At 35.2% G+C, this 15,886-nt stretch overlaps 2 protein-coding genes across 2 annotated transcripts in view; both read left to right on the top strand.

The window, feature by feature from the left end:
* LOC145268940 (protein LZIC-like) overlaps positions 1 to 9,219 on the top strand; it is a 264,815-nt gene extending 255,596 nt beyond the window's left edge. Inside the window, exon 5 of the mRNA XM_080124590.1 lies at positions 9,042 to 9,219. Coding sequence (XP_079980716.1) covers positions 9,042 to 9,097 — 56 coding nt within the window. The 3' untranslated portion in view covers positions 9,098 to 9,219. The remainder of the gene's footprint in view (positions 1 to 9,041) is intronic.
* A 5,582-nt stretch (positions 9,220 to 14,801) lies between these two features.
* On the top strand, positions 14,802 to 15,545 carry LOC145271263 (uncharacterized). The gene has a single exon (XM_080126823.1). It carries the CDS (start codon positions 14,802 to 14,804, stop codon positions 15,543 to 15,545), a length of 744 nt encoding a protein of 247 aa, XP_079982949.1.
* The last annotated feature ends 341 nt before the right edge of the window (positions 15,546 to 15,886 follow it).

Genomic DNA, 15,886 nt, shown 5'->3' with positions numbered 1-15,886 from the left:
ACACGGCACACAAAAAGCGAAGAAAAACAAGTAAAGCAATTGAGAAGGAAGGAAAGAAAATGCGAGATGAAAAAAAAAGGATTTGCAGTGAGTGGTTTTCTCTTATTTTGTGGCACAGAAAAAAATTAGCAAATTTAGGTCAATTAATTTTTTCATTTTGCTGAAATATTTTTCTAGCTTTTTTGTTTAGTTTTGTTAGCATGTGTCGCCGTATATTTTCTTGCCTCATAGAAACATGTGCAAATACAGGTTTTTCCATGTGTGATTCATTGAGAGAGAGAGTCCGTCATAGCGGCGGTGTGTTTGGAGAAGACATTGAGGAAATTGACAATAAAAAAAAAGAATTTGAGTGATAGGGGTGGTGGAAAGGTCAGCCGAGACAGGGATGGTGGAAAGGTCAGCCGAGACAGGGGTGGTGAAAAGGTCAGCCGAGATAGAGGAAAAGAGAGTGAGGTGTCAGAGGTTGACGACTACAATGAAAAGTGGGGAAAGGGTTGGGAAGCTTAGTTCAATAGGATCGAGGGGGTAATCGATAAAGAAAGATGAGGAGCGAGAGCATGGTCGCTCACATCTGTGTGGACAAAAATTTCATTTTTTTTAATATATTGAAATTAGTCGCAGTTTTTCTATATTTTTTTACATTAATGTTAAAAAGATAGGGGAAAATGTGCCGTGTCTTTTTTTAAAGAAAGACAGAAGCAATGTCGTACATTTTGTATAGGTTTTTTTTTTTTTCATTCATTGATCATTTTCCCTTTTGTTGTCAGGATTGATTTTTTTCCTAGTTGGAGCGACTTACCAACAGGTGGGGGTGAAAGCATGGACGGGGTGCAACAAGCCGGTGTGGAGACTCTACCGAAGCATCAGTCCATGATGGAGGGGAGTGATAATTAATTCGAGAAATTTTTATATTAGATAGTGATTTGTAGGTATTTCACTTGGTGTTCGGTTGGGATCGGAGAGCATGGCAGAGCATAATTTTGTTACTAGGACAGGAATTGCTAAACATTTCGATTTTTGTCCATATAGAGGTCTTCTATATTTGTGGCAATGCAGCGTTCGTCCGTCTTTTCAATCACGGTTAACAAGGACTGCTAGCAGCATAGCACATTTTATGAGAGAGATGTTTGTTAATTTAAGACATCACCTTGGAACTTTGTCTGTTGTGGGAACAGGGATTTGTCTTAATTCACGTGCTAGGTGATGGGGGTTGGGGGTGATAGTTTGAAAAAATTTAAGTCATTGTGATTCGACTTGGTCAGGTTGTTGGCGGAAAACGGAACATGAGTTTTTTTGTGGGATGAAGGAAAAGAAGCATCCAGCAATTTGGATAGTTAGGGATATGACACACTGGCACTATGATTCAGTGGCAGATGAATCATTGAGAAAATGTATTTAACATACGTCAAGAACGTGAATAAATGAAAGCTTAATGTTTGGAGAATAAATTACTGGTGAAGATCAAATTGACGCGATGAGTGATTGGGATGAGGCCAGTATAGACTTTTAGAATTTTAATGTTATTTTTTTTCATCACGATTCACAGAGTGGGGGGTGGGGGGAAAAATTAGGAGACGCAAGCAGAGGGGAAGAGAGAAGGCCCCTCACTTTAAAAAAAATAAAGAAAAAAATGTAAAAAAGAGAAAATCAGTGAAAATTTCTTTTTATTGAAATTGTTTGTATGTAAAAAAAAAAATGGAGACTGTTTTAAATATTTGTTTCCCTACATTTGCATACAAACATTATATTTTTATGGTTGTTCAAAAAAACTGCTGAAATGTATTTCTTATGATGAAGATGGCATAAGTTTCTTGCATGTAAAATTGCACAGGGACTTTTTAATCGATTATTAAAATGAGAAAATAAAGAAAAAGAAGAGACTTATAATTGTTAAATGCTATATTTTTTTCAGGTCATGAGTTTTATTGTGTTGAATTATATTGTTATTTTAGTTAAAATTTGTTAAAATGTTACTTGTTTTTTAATAATGTTACAATTGAAAAAAAAAATGGCGAGAGACCAGCCAGGTTTGGAGTGTGCACAAGGTTTTCCCGGTGGGAGGTGAAAAATAATCTTCCTGATTTTTTTTTGGGGGGGGCAGTATGTTTGTTATAGTTGACGTGATTAAAATTCCTCATGATTTTTTTTTGTTTTTTTAAGAGGTGAGGCAAAATATTGTAGAACTGTTCCTCCTCTTCATTTTTTGGGAGGGTGGGGCGAAATGGCAGAATGCCTATTATTTTGGAGATGGTTAAAATTCTCCCTGTTTATTTTTGATGGGTGGGGCAAAATATTGTGGAGGTGGTTAAAATTCCTCCTGTCTATTTTTGGGAGGGTGGGGCAAAATGGCGGAATGCCTGTTATTTTAGAGGTGGTTAAAATTCCTCTTGTTTTTTTTTTCTACCTCGATGGAAGGGCTGGGTTGATTTTCCCTCTCTGGTATGAGAAGCTGTACCAGTTGTCTGGAGCCAGTCAAAAAAGAGATTGCTTTGCAGATTTTTTTTAAGGGTATTCAAATACCCCTGGAATACCGAGAGAATTAGGTGCACACCTGTGATCCTGGGTTGGAAATGATACGTCGAATTTCTGCTTTGTTGTTTTGTTTTTGAAATGAAGGACATTGATGTTTCATTATTTGTGTAATATGTATGAATTTTATGTAATTTATGTTGATATTTTTTTTTTTTTGTAATTTATGTAATAAATGACAAGTTGGGCATGGGAGGTATGTGATACTATAAACTGAACCTGAGTCACTAAGTGCTGAGAGGTGGGTAGCAATAGATAAAGGAATAGGAAGTCTCTTACAATAAATAAAGAGATGGGAAATAGCAAATAATGAATCTTTAGGTATTTTTAGATTGAGCCTTTTTGATTTGACAGTGACAATAGAAACCCACAGAACAGATAAAACAGGGAAGGGCAGCTTCCGGTAGCCAAGGTGGGGGTGACTTCAGATACCGACACAGAGAGTTAGTTGACAACTATATGGCGTTCGCAGAGGATAGGGGTTGATAGCGACACGTATGGGCAGTTTTTAGAGCTGACTACGAAATGGAGATAGAGACAAATTGTGACTGACAGTCTTGGTAGTACACAGGGAGTTGGACTTGGTTTCACACCCAGATTCTAACATGTATTTGAAGCATTGGCGTTTGTGTTTTTCGTGTTTGTTTTATTTTTATATTTCTATTTTCGTGAAACCACGTGTGTTTCCATCGACAGTCGCCAGCGAGAAAATAACAATCCGGCCACAAGAGCAATGAAAATGACGATCCAGCCACAATACACGACGTTGGGAGTCGGCGATATGTCAGGGCCGCACACAACCGGTCACAGTATTATCAGTCTGGCATATTTCAAAGACTCATTTATTCTTTGTACAAATAAGTGATTAACCTCAGTGACCAGTGTTGAATTGGGTCTACCATATTTCCTGTTTTTTTATAAAGTCATTTTAATATCAACTCTATAACTATCTATTCATTTCGATTATCATATTATCTTTGTGGCTTACCTATGACCTATCTGTCATTTATGAGCAGCCACCGGGGAGACTCAGTTGACACCACAACACTCCCTGATAAATGTCATTACTTCTTATTATAATATCAGCTGTTCCCCTTTCCCTACATCTTGAGAAAAGACTCTTCATTATCAGCCCCCATCATTCTCATGATTAATTAGAAAGTAAATTTTCTTTTACCAAAACTTAGTGCAAGCTGGCTTTAACTTTTTTGATCAGACAACACTGTCACAAAATTTTGTAAAGATGTGCTGTAAAGAGCTCTGTAAAAATGTGTTGGTTTTAGGTACCGCTTGTCTCTAAATATTAAGATAATATGTACAAAAATGAAAACACACTCTAAGGTGAAAGATTATCAACTCTGATCATTCACAAGTCTTTGACTTATATACCAATGTTTGGACGGCACTATTGGTAAAGTCTGTGTGATTTGGGGTATTTCTCAATGGCATGGATTTGAGATTCAGAAAAGTAGCAGCCATTACTTAAACTGAAAAATAAATTCAAGAGACATCATAAAATTTTACTTTTTATAGATCAAACATTTGCATTCATATATATATATATATATATATATATATATATATATATATATATATATACTGCGGCAAAATTCTACGGGCTTAAAACAAATCAGCACCCTATGTTTAACCCAGAACTTGAACATTTTGAAAACATGCTAATTGACTTAGTCAAATACATAAAGTTTAAGAATAACTGGTATACACCTAACAGTACAACTAAGAAAATCAATAACTTTGCGAAAAAAGTCAATAAAAGTTCACATATATTTGTTCCAGCTGATAAGACCAAAAACTATTATAAACTAGAATACAGCAATTATAAGAAATTTATATACAAAGAATTAAACAAATCCTATAAACCTGCCCCCGAAAACAAAATAGATGAAATCAACTTAGAAGCTAAAAACTTACTTAACATTATGAATATCCACGAACATACAGAAATTGTCACTCCTGGCACTCCCAGATTTACACTGAAAGACCACAAAGAAAACTTCCACGAGAACCCTTCAATTAGACTTATTTGTCCATCTAGGTTGGACATTGGTCTAGTAAGCAAGAAAATCTTAGATAGAATCATACCTTCCATTAGAGACAAAGTTAAATACCCACTCTGGCAATGTACGGACTCAGTTATAAACTGGTTCTTAAAACTAAAGAATAAGCAACAAATAAGCTTTATCACCTTCGATATAAATAATTACTATCACTCAATCTCCCCAATACTATTAAATAAGGCACTAATATTTGCAAAAAAGCATTCGGACATAACGGATTTAGAGATTAAATTAATCTTATTAGCCAGACGATCCCTAATAAATTTTGAAGGTAAATATTGGACAAGAAAAGATACCCCTAATGACTTCGACATAATAATGGGATCCTCCGATAGTGCACAAGTAACTGACTTAGTGGGTCTTTATTTATTAAAAGAAATTAGTATAGAATTCAGCAACATGCAAGGGGGGCTATACAGGGATGACGCATTATTCATCACCCCCGCAAGACCAAGACAATACAACACTATCAAAAAACTGCATGAATTTTTCAAAAACTTTGGATTAACTATAGATGTCGACACAAATAAAAAAACTTCCAACTTCTTAGACGTATCTTTAAATCTATGTAATGAATCTTACACCCCGTACCATAAACCAAATCTAAACCTATTTTATGTACACAAACAATCTAATCACCCAAAGTCAATAATCAAATCAATAGTTCCATCTATCTCCAAAAGAAAATTAAATCTATCAGCGGACAAAAAAGCTTTTGACCAGGTATCGACATTCTACAATAATGCTTTAAGGAATTCAGGATATAAAGAACGCATAGAATATAACAAAAAACACCCTTTAGTGAGAAAACTACACTCAGTAATTACTCATAATATGACAATAAAAAATAACAACAAGAGAATAAGCCAAAATGTCCCGAACAATACAAATTTCCTCACTAAATACACAGCCACCAGCCCAATCCTAAATCAAAAACAATTTAATAAGAAGAGAAAAGTAAGACGTAAGAATGCCATTTGGTTCAACCCTCCTTTCAGCTCCAATGTAAAAACTAATATTCCAAAAGAATTTTTCAAAATAGTGGAAAAATCCTTTAAATACCGTCATAAGTATAGTACCATATTAAACAAAAACTCCATAAAAATATCATACTCCACAATGCCTAATCTAGCACAGACAATAATTTCAACAAATAATAGGAAAATTAAAAAAGCGCTGGATATACCAATTGACCTAATACCTAGTAACAAATGTAACTGCCTAAATAAAAATGAATGCCCCCTTAATAATGATTGCATACACAAAGACGTAGTATACGCCTACACAGTCACGCAACTACCAAAACATAAAAACAACCAATCAAACGAGGAAAACAATGAATATAGTCGAAGCGTTCAGAACGCAAACATATATAGGAAAACATATGGCGAGGGCTCGAATAATAATAACAACAGAAACAACAACAGCCAAGCTAACGTATCCAATAATATAATTCCCAGTGAAGACCAATTTAGTACTAACCAGAACCAAGACTATGAATCCCCATACCCCATCTTTGCCCAGCCCCCCAATATAGGACTCAATAGAAATGGGACCGATGAACAAATAAACAGTAATAAAACAAGGAAAACATTCACGTATATAGATGCATCATCAAGCTTAATAAAAATAAGAATCTCAAACCACCTACATTCCTTCAAAAATGAAAGATCTCGAAACAATGATAATAATAGCACATCTTTAACCAAATTAATCAACAGCCTAGAGGACAAGAAAATTCCATATTCAATTAAATGGAGAATACTGAATAAATCTAGATCATATGCCCCAGGGGATAAGTGTTGCAATCTTTGTATATCCGAGGCAGGTAACATCATAACCTTCAATAAACCCATAATTAATACCAAGAACGAGCTAGTGTCCAGATGTAAACACAAGAAAAAATTTAAATACAGCAATCTTAAAATAAAATAACATACACTCTCCGTACAAACGAGAAATAGGTAAAAACAAAGTACTAAATACACACCAGTCTTGACTAAAATCTAAATACTTACTTTACTAATAATAAAATAATGTTCATTTCTAAAGATAGTTTCTTAATAACCTGTTTTAACACATAAAATAACTTTTTCTGTTTGTGTATATGCACATGTTAAGTAGAGCCTTACTATAAGAACATTAAAATACTACACTTTAAATCTCCTACACGTAATTGGCACTCTAAGATCTAATTATAATAGTATTTCCAAAAGCATGTAGCTTCCCATTTAAAGAATTTATAATTGCGCACCCATCTACTAACTAGAAAAGGAGTAAAAATTCCCCATTGCAAGGTAATCTCCAGATCCGTACGTATAAACAAGAAAGAACTATACTCATTGATGCGTCATCCCTGTTGGTACTAGGTTAATTAAATTCTATAACCATAGTTACACAATCCCATTTTTTTCATCTTATTAATGTTAAATTAGCAGAGGAGGGGTTAAAAAATTATAACAAAATTAAAAAAATAAAAAATATCATTGATAAACTTAGGTAAGTTACATGCACTAATTATTCCTATAATTTATAGTGTTAAATAAGTGCATACATTTTTATTTCTAAATACATTTTTTGTATATATATGAGGGTATATCTGTCTATATATGATACACCTGTTATTTGTGGGTATATATGGGCTTAGATGTAAGTATACATAGAATAAGTGAGCGTATGTGTGTATTGACCGTATGGTTGCGAGTATGTATAAAAAAAATATATATTGTACACATTCATGCATGTGTACGTGTGTGTGTATGTATATGTTATGTGTGGGTATATATATATATATATATATATATATATATATATATATGTATGTATGTATGTGTGTGTATATGTATATATGTGTGGGTATATGTTTATGTGTGTATATATATGTATTAATAATGCAGAAAATTTCCCCGGTTAAATATTGTTAAATAGCATAAGGTTATGGATATACTGATTTTAAACGTTTTTTTTTTCAGTAAGGTATTATCATTACTTTATTACCTTTGTTTTAACTTACTTAGCATTGAACTATTACCGTAAGGACCATAAAATAAAGATAAAACGTTCCATCAATAATATTAGAATTAATTTCACAATTAGCTAATAAACATTAGTATATTCTAAACTTATGTCAATCCTCTTTCTAAGAGAAATATAGATACATAAAATTAATAATAATTAGCACCTCATGCGCAGTACATATAACTTGAGTTGACAGAACAAATACGATTTAAATTGACAATGAGGTTTGAGATTAAACTAGGAAAAATCAGGAAAAAAAGAATTATTCCATTTACGTTTTAGGCCCATCTCTTTGCTTTGTTTTAATTTATTTTGGTTTTTGTCCTTATATCTATATTATTCTTATTCCTCCTCCCTTCTTCCCCCCCCCAAACCAAGTCCCTATATCTTGTACACGACCTGACCTCAATTAAGCGACCGGTCAAACTTTATGATTCTTAGATTCTACTTGAAGAGATATCTATTTTTATAGAGATGTATGTATGTTTAAGTGTGTGTATATGTGTATATGTATATATATGTTTATATATATATGTGTATGTATGTATATATATATATGTATGTGTGTATGTGTATCTGTACGTATATTACATATGTATATTGTGTGTGAGTGTTGAGTTTGTATATGTGTGTTCATGTGTATATTAGGATGAATATGCACGAATGTCTCACCCCACCTCCTACCACTTACCATTGCCTACTCTCCCTAACACTTCGCCCCCCCCCCCCCGCTAAAAATAATATAAGCTTCCAATGAAAAGGCTTCCACCAGACTTTGAAATTATTATCGGCTGGACCCAAAACAGATTTAAACAAGCACTTGCCCAATTCGGATATATATACACAGCTATACGGATTATCCAGGATATAACTTGGAAAATATTACCAAACGGATGTAAAGAACGTATAATATGGATTTTACCAAACAAATTGGATCAACAAAAACATTCATATCCTTTTTCTACAAATACTCCTGCTACAGGACTTCTGATAAATGTATGATTTTCACTTTGACTTTCCATGTCTCACTGACTTTAGCAAATAGGGTGCATACCTTTATAACTATTTGCTAATATTTTCACTCCTCTGATGAGATGGTAGACATCGAAACCCTATAGGTTAAGGAGATAAACTTTCTAAAACATTCTTTGTCTTGCTTAGAATAATAAAAATTCTTTGATATGAATCTCAACCACTTCATTTCATTTCAATGAGAGTTTTTTGAAATTCAATGAATTACAATTTAATATATATATATATATATATATATATATATATATATATATATATTCTAGCAAAAAAACAACTTATTAATCAAGTTTAACTTGACCAAAATTTCTCTTTTCATTTTCAAATGAAAATTCATATCTGGAAATCTTCAAATACCAAAAGTTGTTTCCTTTTCTTCTTCTTCAGGTGGTGGCACTGTAATGAAGGTTGTTGAAAGTCAAGTACAACAAGCAAACAAATGAACCCAAGTTGCAACAAAATGTCAAGATATAATTTTATAAACAACTTTGTAATTGGAGAAATAATAAAATTTATGTAAAAATGTATAATAAAGAAAATAAATTCAATATTTCATTTTTTTTCATCAAGAACTTGCATATCTTTCATTTGATGGAATTTTCACACATCAACAAAATTACATTAAGTAACACATCATTGAATAAGTCCCAAACCTATTATCTTGATGGTATCACTAATAATAAAAATGCATCTGATTTTTATGAAGTACTAATCTTGAGATGGCACCAAAATTTCAACCCAATCAGAGTTTATAAATTACAATTATTTCAAAATTCTCAAAACAATAGAAACATTTGCTTTCTAATGAGGAAAAGTGATAAAGCAAAGCAATGGCTTTATGTCATTTGTTACAATTTTTACATGTTTCATTGTGTTCAGTCATACCTGATGGCTACTGTTAATATGGCAACAGTTATCCCTTATTTTTGTGGTTCCAAACTGCTTACAAGTGGAACTGGAATTTGTTCTTCAATCACCATGCACATCACCACAAAATTGTGTGCCATGCTCACTGTTGTGAAAATAAAATTTTAAAGAAGTTTTCTGAATCAAATGGTTATTTTTTTTACCTTATCTCTTGGAAGCTGAATGTCTACAACTACATCTGCATGTTACTACTAAGTCGTTAAGCCCAGCTGCAGGCAGAGTCACACCAGAACTCCCTCATTTATGATAATATCACTACCTAACCCAGATAGATGCTAGACCCAATTTCCTTACATTAAGATAATATTTTTCATGAACAAGGAAATGAAAGAACTTGAATGCCTACTAGACACTATCCTTGAGCTTCTCTCTGTACAAAGGTTTTTTCACTAGAAAAAAAAACCCTGACCAAATATTAAAAAATTTGCAGCCCAAATAAAATCTCAGTATGACTAACCTCACATTGGATTTTACAACCAACCAATGATGTTACATCAAGTAGTTACAGACTAGATGAATACTTGTCCTGGAATCCAGTAAGACCACTAGGAAGATATAATATATTTAAATGATCAATTGGGAAGGGAAAAAATATGTTCTCAACTAAGTGTTAGACCCAGGAAAGCGAGGGGGTGAGGGCTTGATTTCTGAGAATTTTGACTGAAGTAAAATGAAACAAAGAGACAAAATTGAAACTTTTATATTTTCTTACAAAATTATGGTTACATAATAAGTGAAATGTTAAATGCAGCTCAAATGAAAATGATTACGCCTTCTTTGCAATGCTGAAATGTTTGAAATGTGAATTTTTCCTTCATTTCACTTATTATGTAATCATAATTTTGTAACAGAATACAAAAGTTTCATATATATGAAACTATATATATATATATATATATATATATATATGTGGATTTTTTTTTAACAATCAATTTTAATACCTTTTAAATGGTATTATATTGATTATTGTACCAATATTAACCTCGGTTTAGCTCGATGAGAATTCAGAGCAATATAATTTATATAATCAGAAAAAAAACACATTTTTTTAGTAGTACACAATTTTTGTTTTTATTATTTTTTTATGACATGTCATTATATATTTTTTCTTAGTCTGACAGCTGTTTCGAAGGGTAAAAGGACAAACGGTTGTTTTAATTATAACATACCGAATTTTCATTATTTACCGTTCTCTTCGGAGACAATTAAAATCAATTAATTACAGTCAAAAAATTGTTTTAAAAACTCACATGGGGATGGAATTTTTTTATCGAGGTTGCCATCTTTAAAAATTTTCCATGGGTTTTTTATAGATCTATATTTTCTTTTTGTTAGCCTTATTTTCGTATTTTTTGGTTTTTTAATTTCTTTCCAATTTATGTATCTAATATCAATTATGTTAATTCTGCATTCTTATTTTGTTTCTTCTTTTATTACGTTTGATTTATTATTTACGAAATTATTTAATTAATTTTTTAACTTCTTCTTAAGCTAGTAATTTTTTCCTTTTTTTTCCGTATCTCTTGGGTGTTTACGTTACATTTTATTTTTTAGCCGTCTATACGTATTTTTTTCTGTTATTGTTTTTTTTTGTTTTTTTTAAAAAGTTAAAAATAACTATGCTAAGATTACTTTAATAGATCTCGGGTAACGGCGGATATCCCAAAGACTTAAAGTAAGATATATATATATATATATATATATATATTAATTCATTGTCAAAATAGATATATTTGCTTATTGTTTGGAAAACCAGAGATATTTTGTTATTTGAAAAAAACTCAACAACAGGAAATGTGAGAATGTTAGAATAATATATTGTACTGATCGCCCTGGTGGATCCTTCAGTCTATTGCGGTCTGAATGATGGGTAGTGACCTTTGAGGTCATGGGAATAGGTTTCATTTTTTTTGGGCCCCAGATTTCAGAGCTAGTAATTCCGTAAGTGCATGGCGTAATTTGATTGGCTGAAAAAACTTTCCATCCCAGCCACATTGGGTCGATACGCTTGAAAATTAGTCAGATTCCCATTTTGACTCCAAACCCATCTGACCCTGTCTGTGAAGAGAGGAGAGATTTGAGACTTTTAAAAACTTACTAAGAACTGAACCATATATCTGTAAAAAGACCTGTAATATATTTGTGAAGTAGAATAGACTTCACGTGTCTGTTTTTCTTTTACCTGCGGCTTCGATATTCCCTTTCAGCATATAGGATTCAATGTAACGACCCTCTGAGAAGAACCAGACGATCTAAGCCGAAGTTTGCAAGACAACAGGGGTCCTAGCAAACTTCATAAGAGCGGGGGTGTTACAGATCGGTTGCCGCAACAAGGATCTCGACCCAAAAGAAAGGGTGAGACTTAATAGTTCTCATTTTTTTTTTTTTTTTTGTTACCATGGACACAAAAACAAAGACAAAAAGAAAAAAAAATCTTCCGTGGTGAAGAAGAGAAAGACTTTAATAATAGGAAGAGATAGACAGACGGAAATATTTGAAAAAAAAAGGAAGGAGAAACAGAACTGAAAAATATAGAAACACGTATGTTCGAAAAAAAAAAAATTTAGAAAGAAACACACGGTTGAAGAAAAAAAGAAAGAAAAGCCAAACTCAAAGGCGAAAAACGAACAGAAAAAAGGAAAAACTTGGAGACATTTCAAAGAAAAGAGAACTTTAAAAAGAATAACCCTAAGAGAGAGAGGAACACTGAAAATTAAAGAAGAAAAGAAATAAAATTTTTAAAGAAAAAAGAGAAAAGAAAAAGACTGATATACAGAAAGGGGAGGAGAAAACAAACTCTTCTCCCACAAGGACACACAGAAATCACAGTAGGCGACATTTTTTTTTTCTCTGTTGTCGTTTGTGCAAATTGGCCTTGAGAGAAAGAGTAAGAAAGAGTAAGAGAGAGTAAGAGTAAGAGAAAGAGTAAGAAAGAGTAAGAGAGAGAAAGAGTAAGAAAGAGTAAGAGAGAAAGAGAGAGAAAGAGAAAGAGTAAGAGAGAGAAAGAGTAAGAAAGATTTATGTGTGTTTTAAAAAGTGGAGAAGAATCGTGTTTTTGCTTGTCGCTGTGAATTTAACGTAATATTAGCACAAATAGTGATATCAGTAAATCTAAGGGAGTAAGGGAGGTCGTCGTAGTCATAAGCAGTGACCAGGCATAGTTAGTAAAAATCAGAGAGATTGGGAGTGTTGTTTTTAAAAAAATGGAAAAAAAGAAAACTGAAGTAAACTGACCAATCGCCGTTGCTTGAACGTTTTTGGGGTTGAGTTATCTTATATATATATATTTTTTTATATTGAATTAAAAGCTTGAAAGGAAAAAGAAAGTGAAAAAGGTTTTTATCACTTATAATCCAGCTGACGCTTAAATGAATCTTATATTTTTGTATTGAGTTAGATTCTGAGGAGGAAGTTTTATTTATTTATTTTTTGTTTAAACAAAATCGCTTATTTTGTTTATATTGAGGAGAAGGAAGAGAGGAAGGAGAAGAAGTGAATTTATATTCTGAGGAGAAGGAAGGAGAAGAAGTGAACGTAACTTTCTTTCTGTGTGAATTGTACACATGTTGTTTTTATTGTTTTTTTTGTTGTTGATGTGATTTTTTTTCTTTTCTTCTCTTGTTGGAGTTGATTGATGTTGTGTATATTTAACTGTTGAGTATCATTTGGGTGCAGACAATATTGATGAAATAAATAACTGAATTGTGAGAATGTCGGCTGATAATGTCAAGAGCGAATCACTCATGCGACGAGAAGTTGATACCAATCAGAGGGTGTTATCAGGGAATGTCGGGAGTTGATGGAAGTTTCTCAAGCTCTGCTGCCCGTGTTTAGAGGGGATCCAGGTGAACTAGATGACTGGATACATTCTCTTTTGAAGAAAAAAAATAGTTTATGATCTTACAGACAGGGAGGTGATCTCGCTGTCATGTGAACACACGTCAGGGTCAGCCTCAAGGTTTATTTACCAACAGATAACCGGTAACCTTCAGTTGAAATTGGAGCAATTACGAGCAGCTTTAGAAGGGAAGTACTCCGGGGAGTGGAGTCCCCTTGATGCAATGAGGGAGATAATTCAAACCCGACAACAATTCGGAGAAAGCATAGCTGACCTCGGCGACCGGATATCTGATTTGGCTGGAAGGGCTTTCCCGGATGAGAAGCTGAGAGAAAACGGAACAGTGCAGGCATTATTGGCTGCTATATTGGAAGAGGCTTTAAGGGATAGAGATGTCCGAGCCGATGTCATTAAGGATGGTCCAGCCGGACTGGAGGAAGAAGTTGAATTGGCCCGGAGTAGGGAGCAGGTATGCGCACGAATTCGTTGCCCCCAGTTACAGGAAGATGATACGGAGAGATGTAGTCCTAACCAAGAGTATCGACCGATGTGGGTCAAGAAAACTCCCCTTCAGAGAAGGAGGGAATGCCAGGAAGCCCCTATGCCCCCTCAGAGAGGGAGAGGAATGGCTCGTTTGGCCTATAGATGGAAAAGAAAGAGGGTAGAGAGTAACCCGATCTGTAAGAGACAGAGTCATTATGGCCATATGGCTGGTCGATGTACGGACGCGGTGGACCGTAGGTTAGGAAGGAGAAAGGATAAAAGAAGACCACCCCCTGTCCCACAAGAAAATAGCAGGTCAGGCGGTCAGAATGGAGATCGCCTCCCGCCTGCCCAGGGGCGCCTTAGAGAAGAGACCAACAGGGTTACGACCTGATGACCCTTACAGACCAGGAAGCCAGGCCAGCCGAGGAGCAGCCTGAGTTGTTGGACCTGTGGTCAGTTCAGTCATATGGCACGAGACTGCCCGAAAAAGGAATGCTGCCGTTGTCAGGAGCCAGGCCATACGTGAAGAAAGTACTCCCGAAAAAGGGTAGACTCCTTGATGCAGAAGCAGAGAGGGAAGCCACTGCAGAGAGGGTTAACCCAGGAGGAAGAAAAGGGTCAAAGCGAGTGGAAGTTCGCCGTATCTTGAAAGAGAGTCGAGATCTTAAATACCCGATGGTGGTGGTGGTGGTGGGGGAGGCGTTAAGGTGAAGGGCACCTCGGTGACACTGATTAAGTCCAGTACTTATCGGAAGATGGGTGGCTGAGGACGTTTATGCCTGGAAGGACTGACCAGGCTCCCCTATGAGATAGAGGGGATAAGGGGGCAATTACAGGCTTACGTGGTACTCGATTTGTGTGAGGAATTAATATTGGGATATGATTGGCTAGAAAAAATGGGAGCAGCGGTCACCTTTGCTCCACCGACCCTGTGGTTGAAGGGCAAAGGTATCCCCCTGAGTGGCCAAAAGCAGCTAAAGGACCTTACGGTGGTGACCTCAGAGGATACGGAAATTCCTCCCCTAACAATAGTGTCCACAACAGGAAAGATCCAGTGGCGAAGGAAGGGAATCCCTGATGGATACCAGGTGACTTCCCTAGAAGAGGGAGACGGGAATGTTGAAGTGGCGATTAGTGATGCTATAGTGAGTGGATCTGGAAGATTCCCGGTGCTGTTAAAAAATAATTCTTGTAAGACGGTACAGGTTAAACGCGGAACCCAGGTGGGGACAGCCTGCCCTGTTAAGAGAATTCAAAGAATAGGGACCTGGGATAGAGAGGAGACACGGAATTGGAGTGAATTATCCAGAATAAAAACAGAGGAAGTGATAGCCCTGCCTGAGTACCAAAGGGAGGTAATAAAACTGGTAGAGCACAATCGAGATATTATTACTTCCAGCGATTGGGAATTGGGATGCACAGACACAGTGACGATGAAGATTGATACAGGAGATCACCCACCTGTGAGGTTGAAACCCTACCGAACCTTGATTCATAAAAGAAAAATTGTAGAGGAGGCAGTGTCTGAGATGTTGGAGGCTGGGATAATTGAACACTCCACCTCGCCGTGGAGTTTCCCCGTAATGATCGTGGAGAAAGAGGGGGGGGGCACAGATTTTGTGTGGATTTCCGGAAGCTGAATGCCATTACCAAACCCTTAGCGGTGCCTTTGCCCCTAATAGATGACATACTGGCTTTGTTGGGTAAAGCGAGATGCTTTACCACCCTGGGCTTAAGATCAGGTTACTGGCAGGTAGCCCTCGATGGGGACGATCAAGAGAATGCGGTGTTTGCATGTTATGCAGGACTATTAAACTTCAGAGTTATGCCGTTTGGCCTCTGTAATGCACTAGAGGTCTTTTCACAATTGATGTCGATAGTTTTACGGGGGTTGGAGGGGTTTGTAGTGGCATACTTGGATGATATTTTAATCTTCTCACGAACGCCTGAAGAGCACTTTGCACATTTGACAGAAGTATTT

Source organism: Euprymna scolopes, chromosome 4 (assembly GCF_053919585.1).
Source record: "Euprymna scolopes isolate OS-2025 chromosome 4, ASM5391958v1, whole genome shotgun sequence".
Classification (NCBI taxonomy): Eukaryota; Metazoa; Mollusca; class Cephalopoda; order Sepiida; family Sepiolidae; genus Euprymna; species Euprymna scolopes.
The sequence above is the reverse complement of the archived record's forward strand: the minus strand, read 5'-3'. Positions and strand labels throughout refer to the sequence as shown.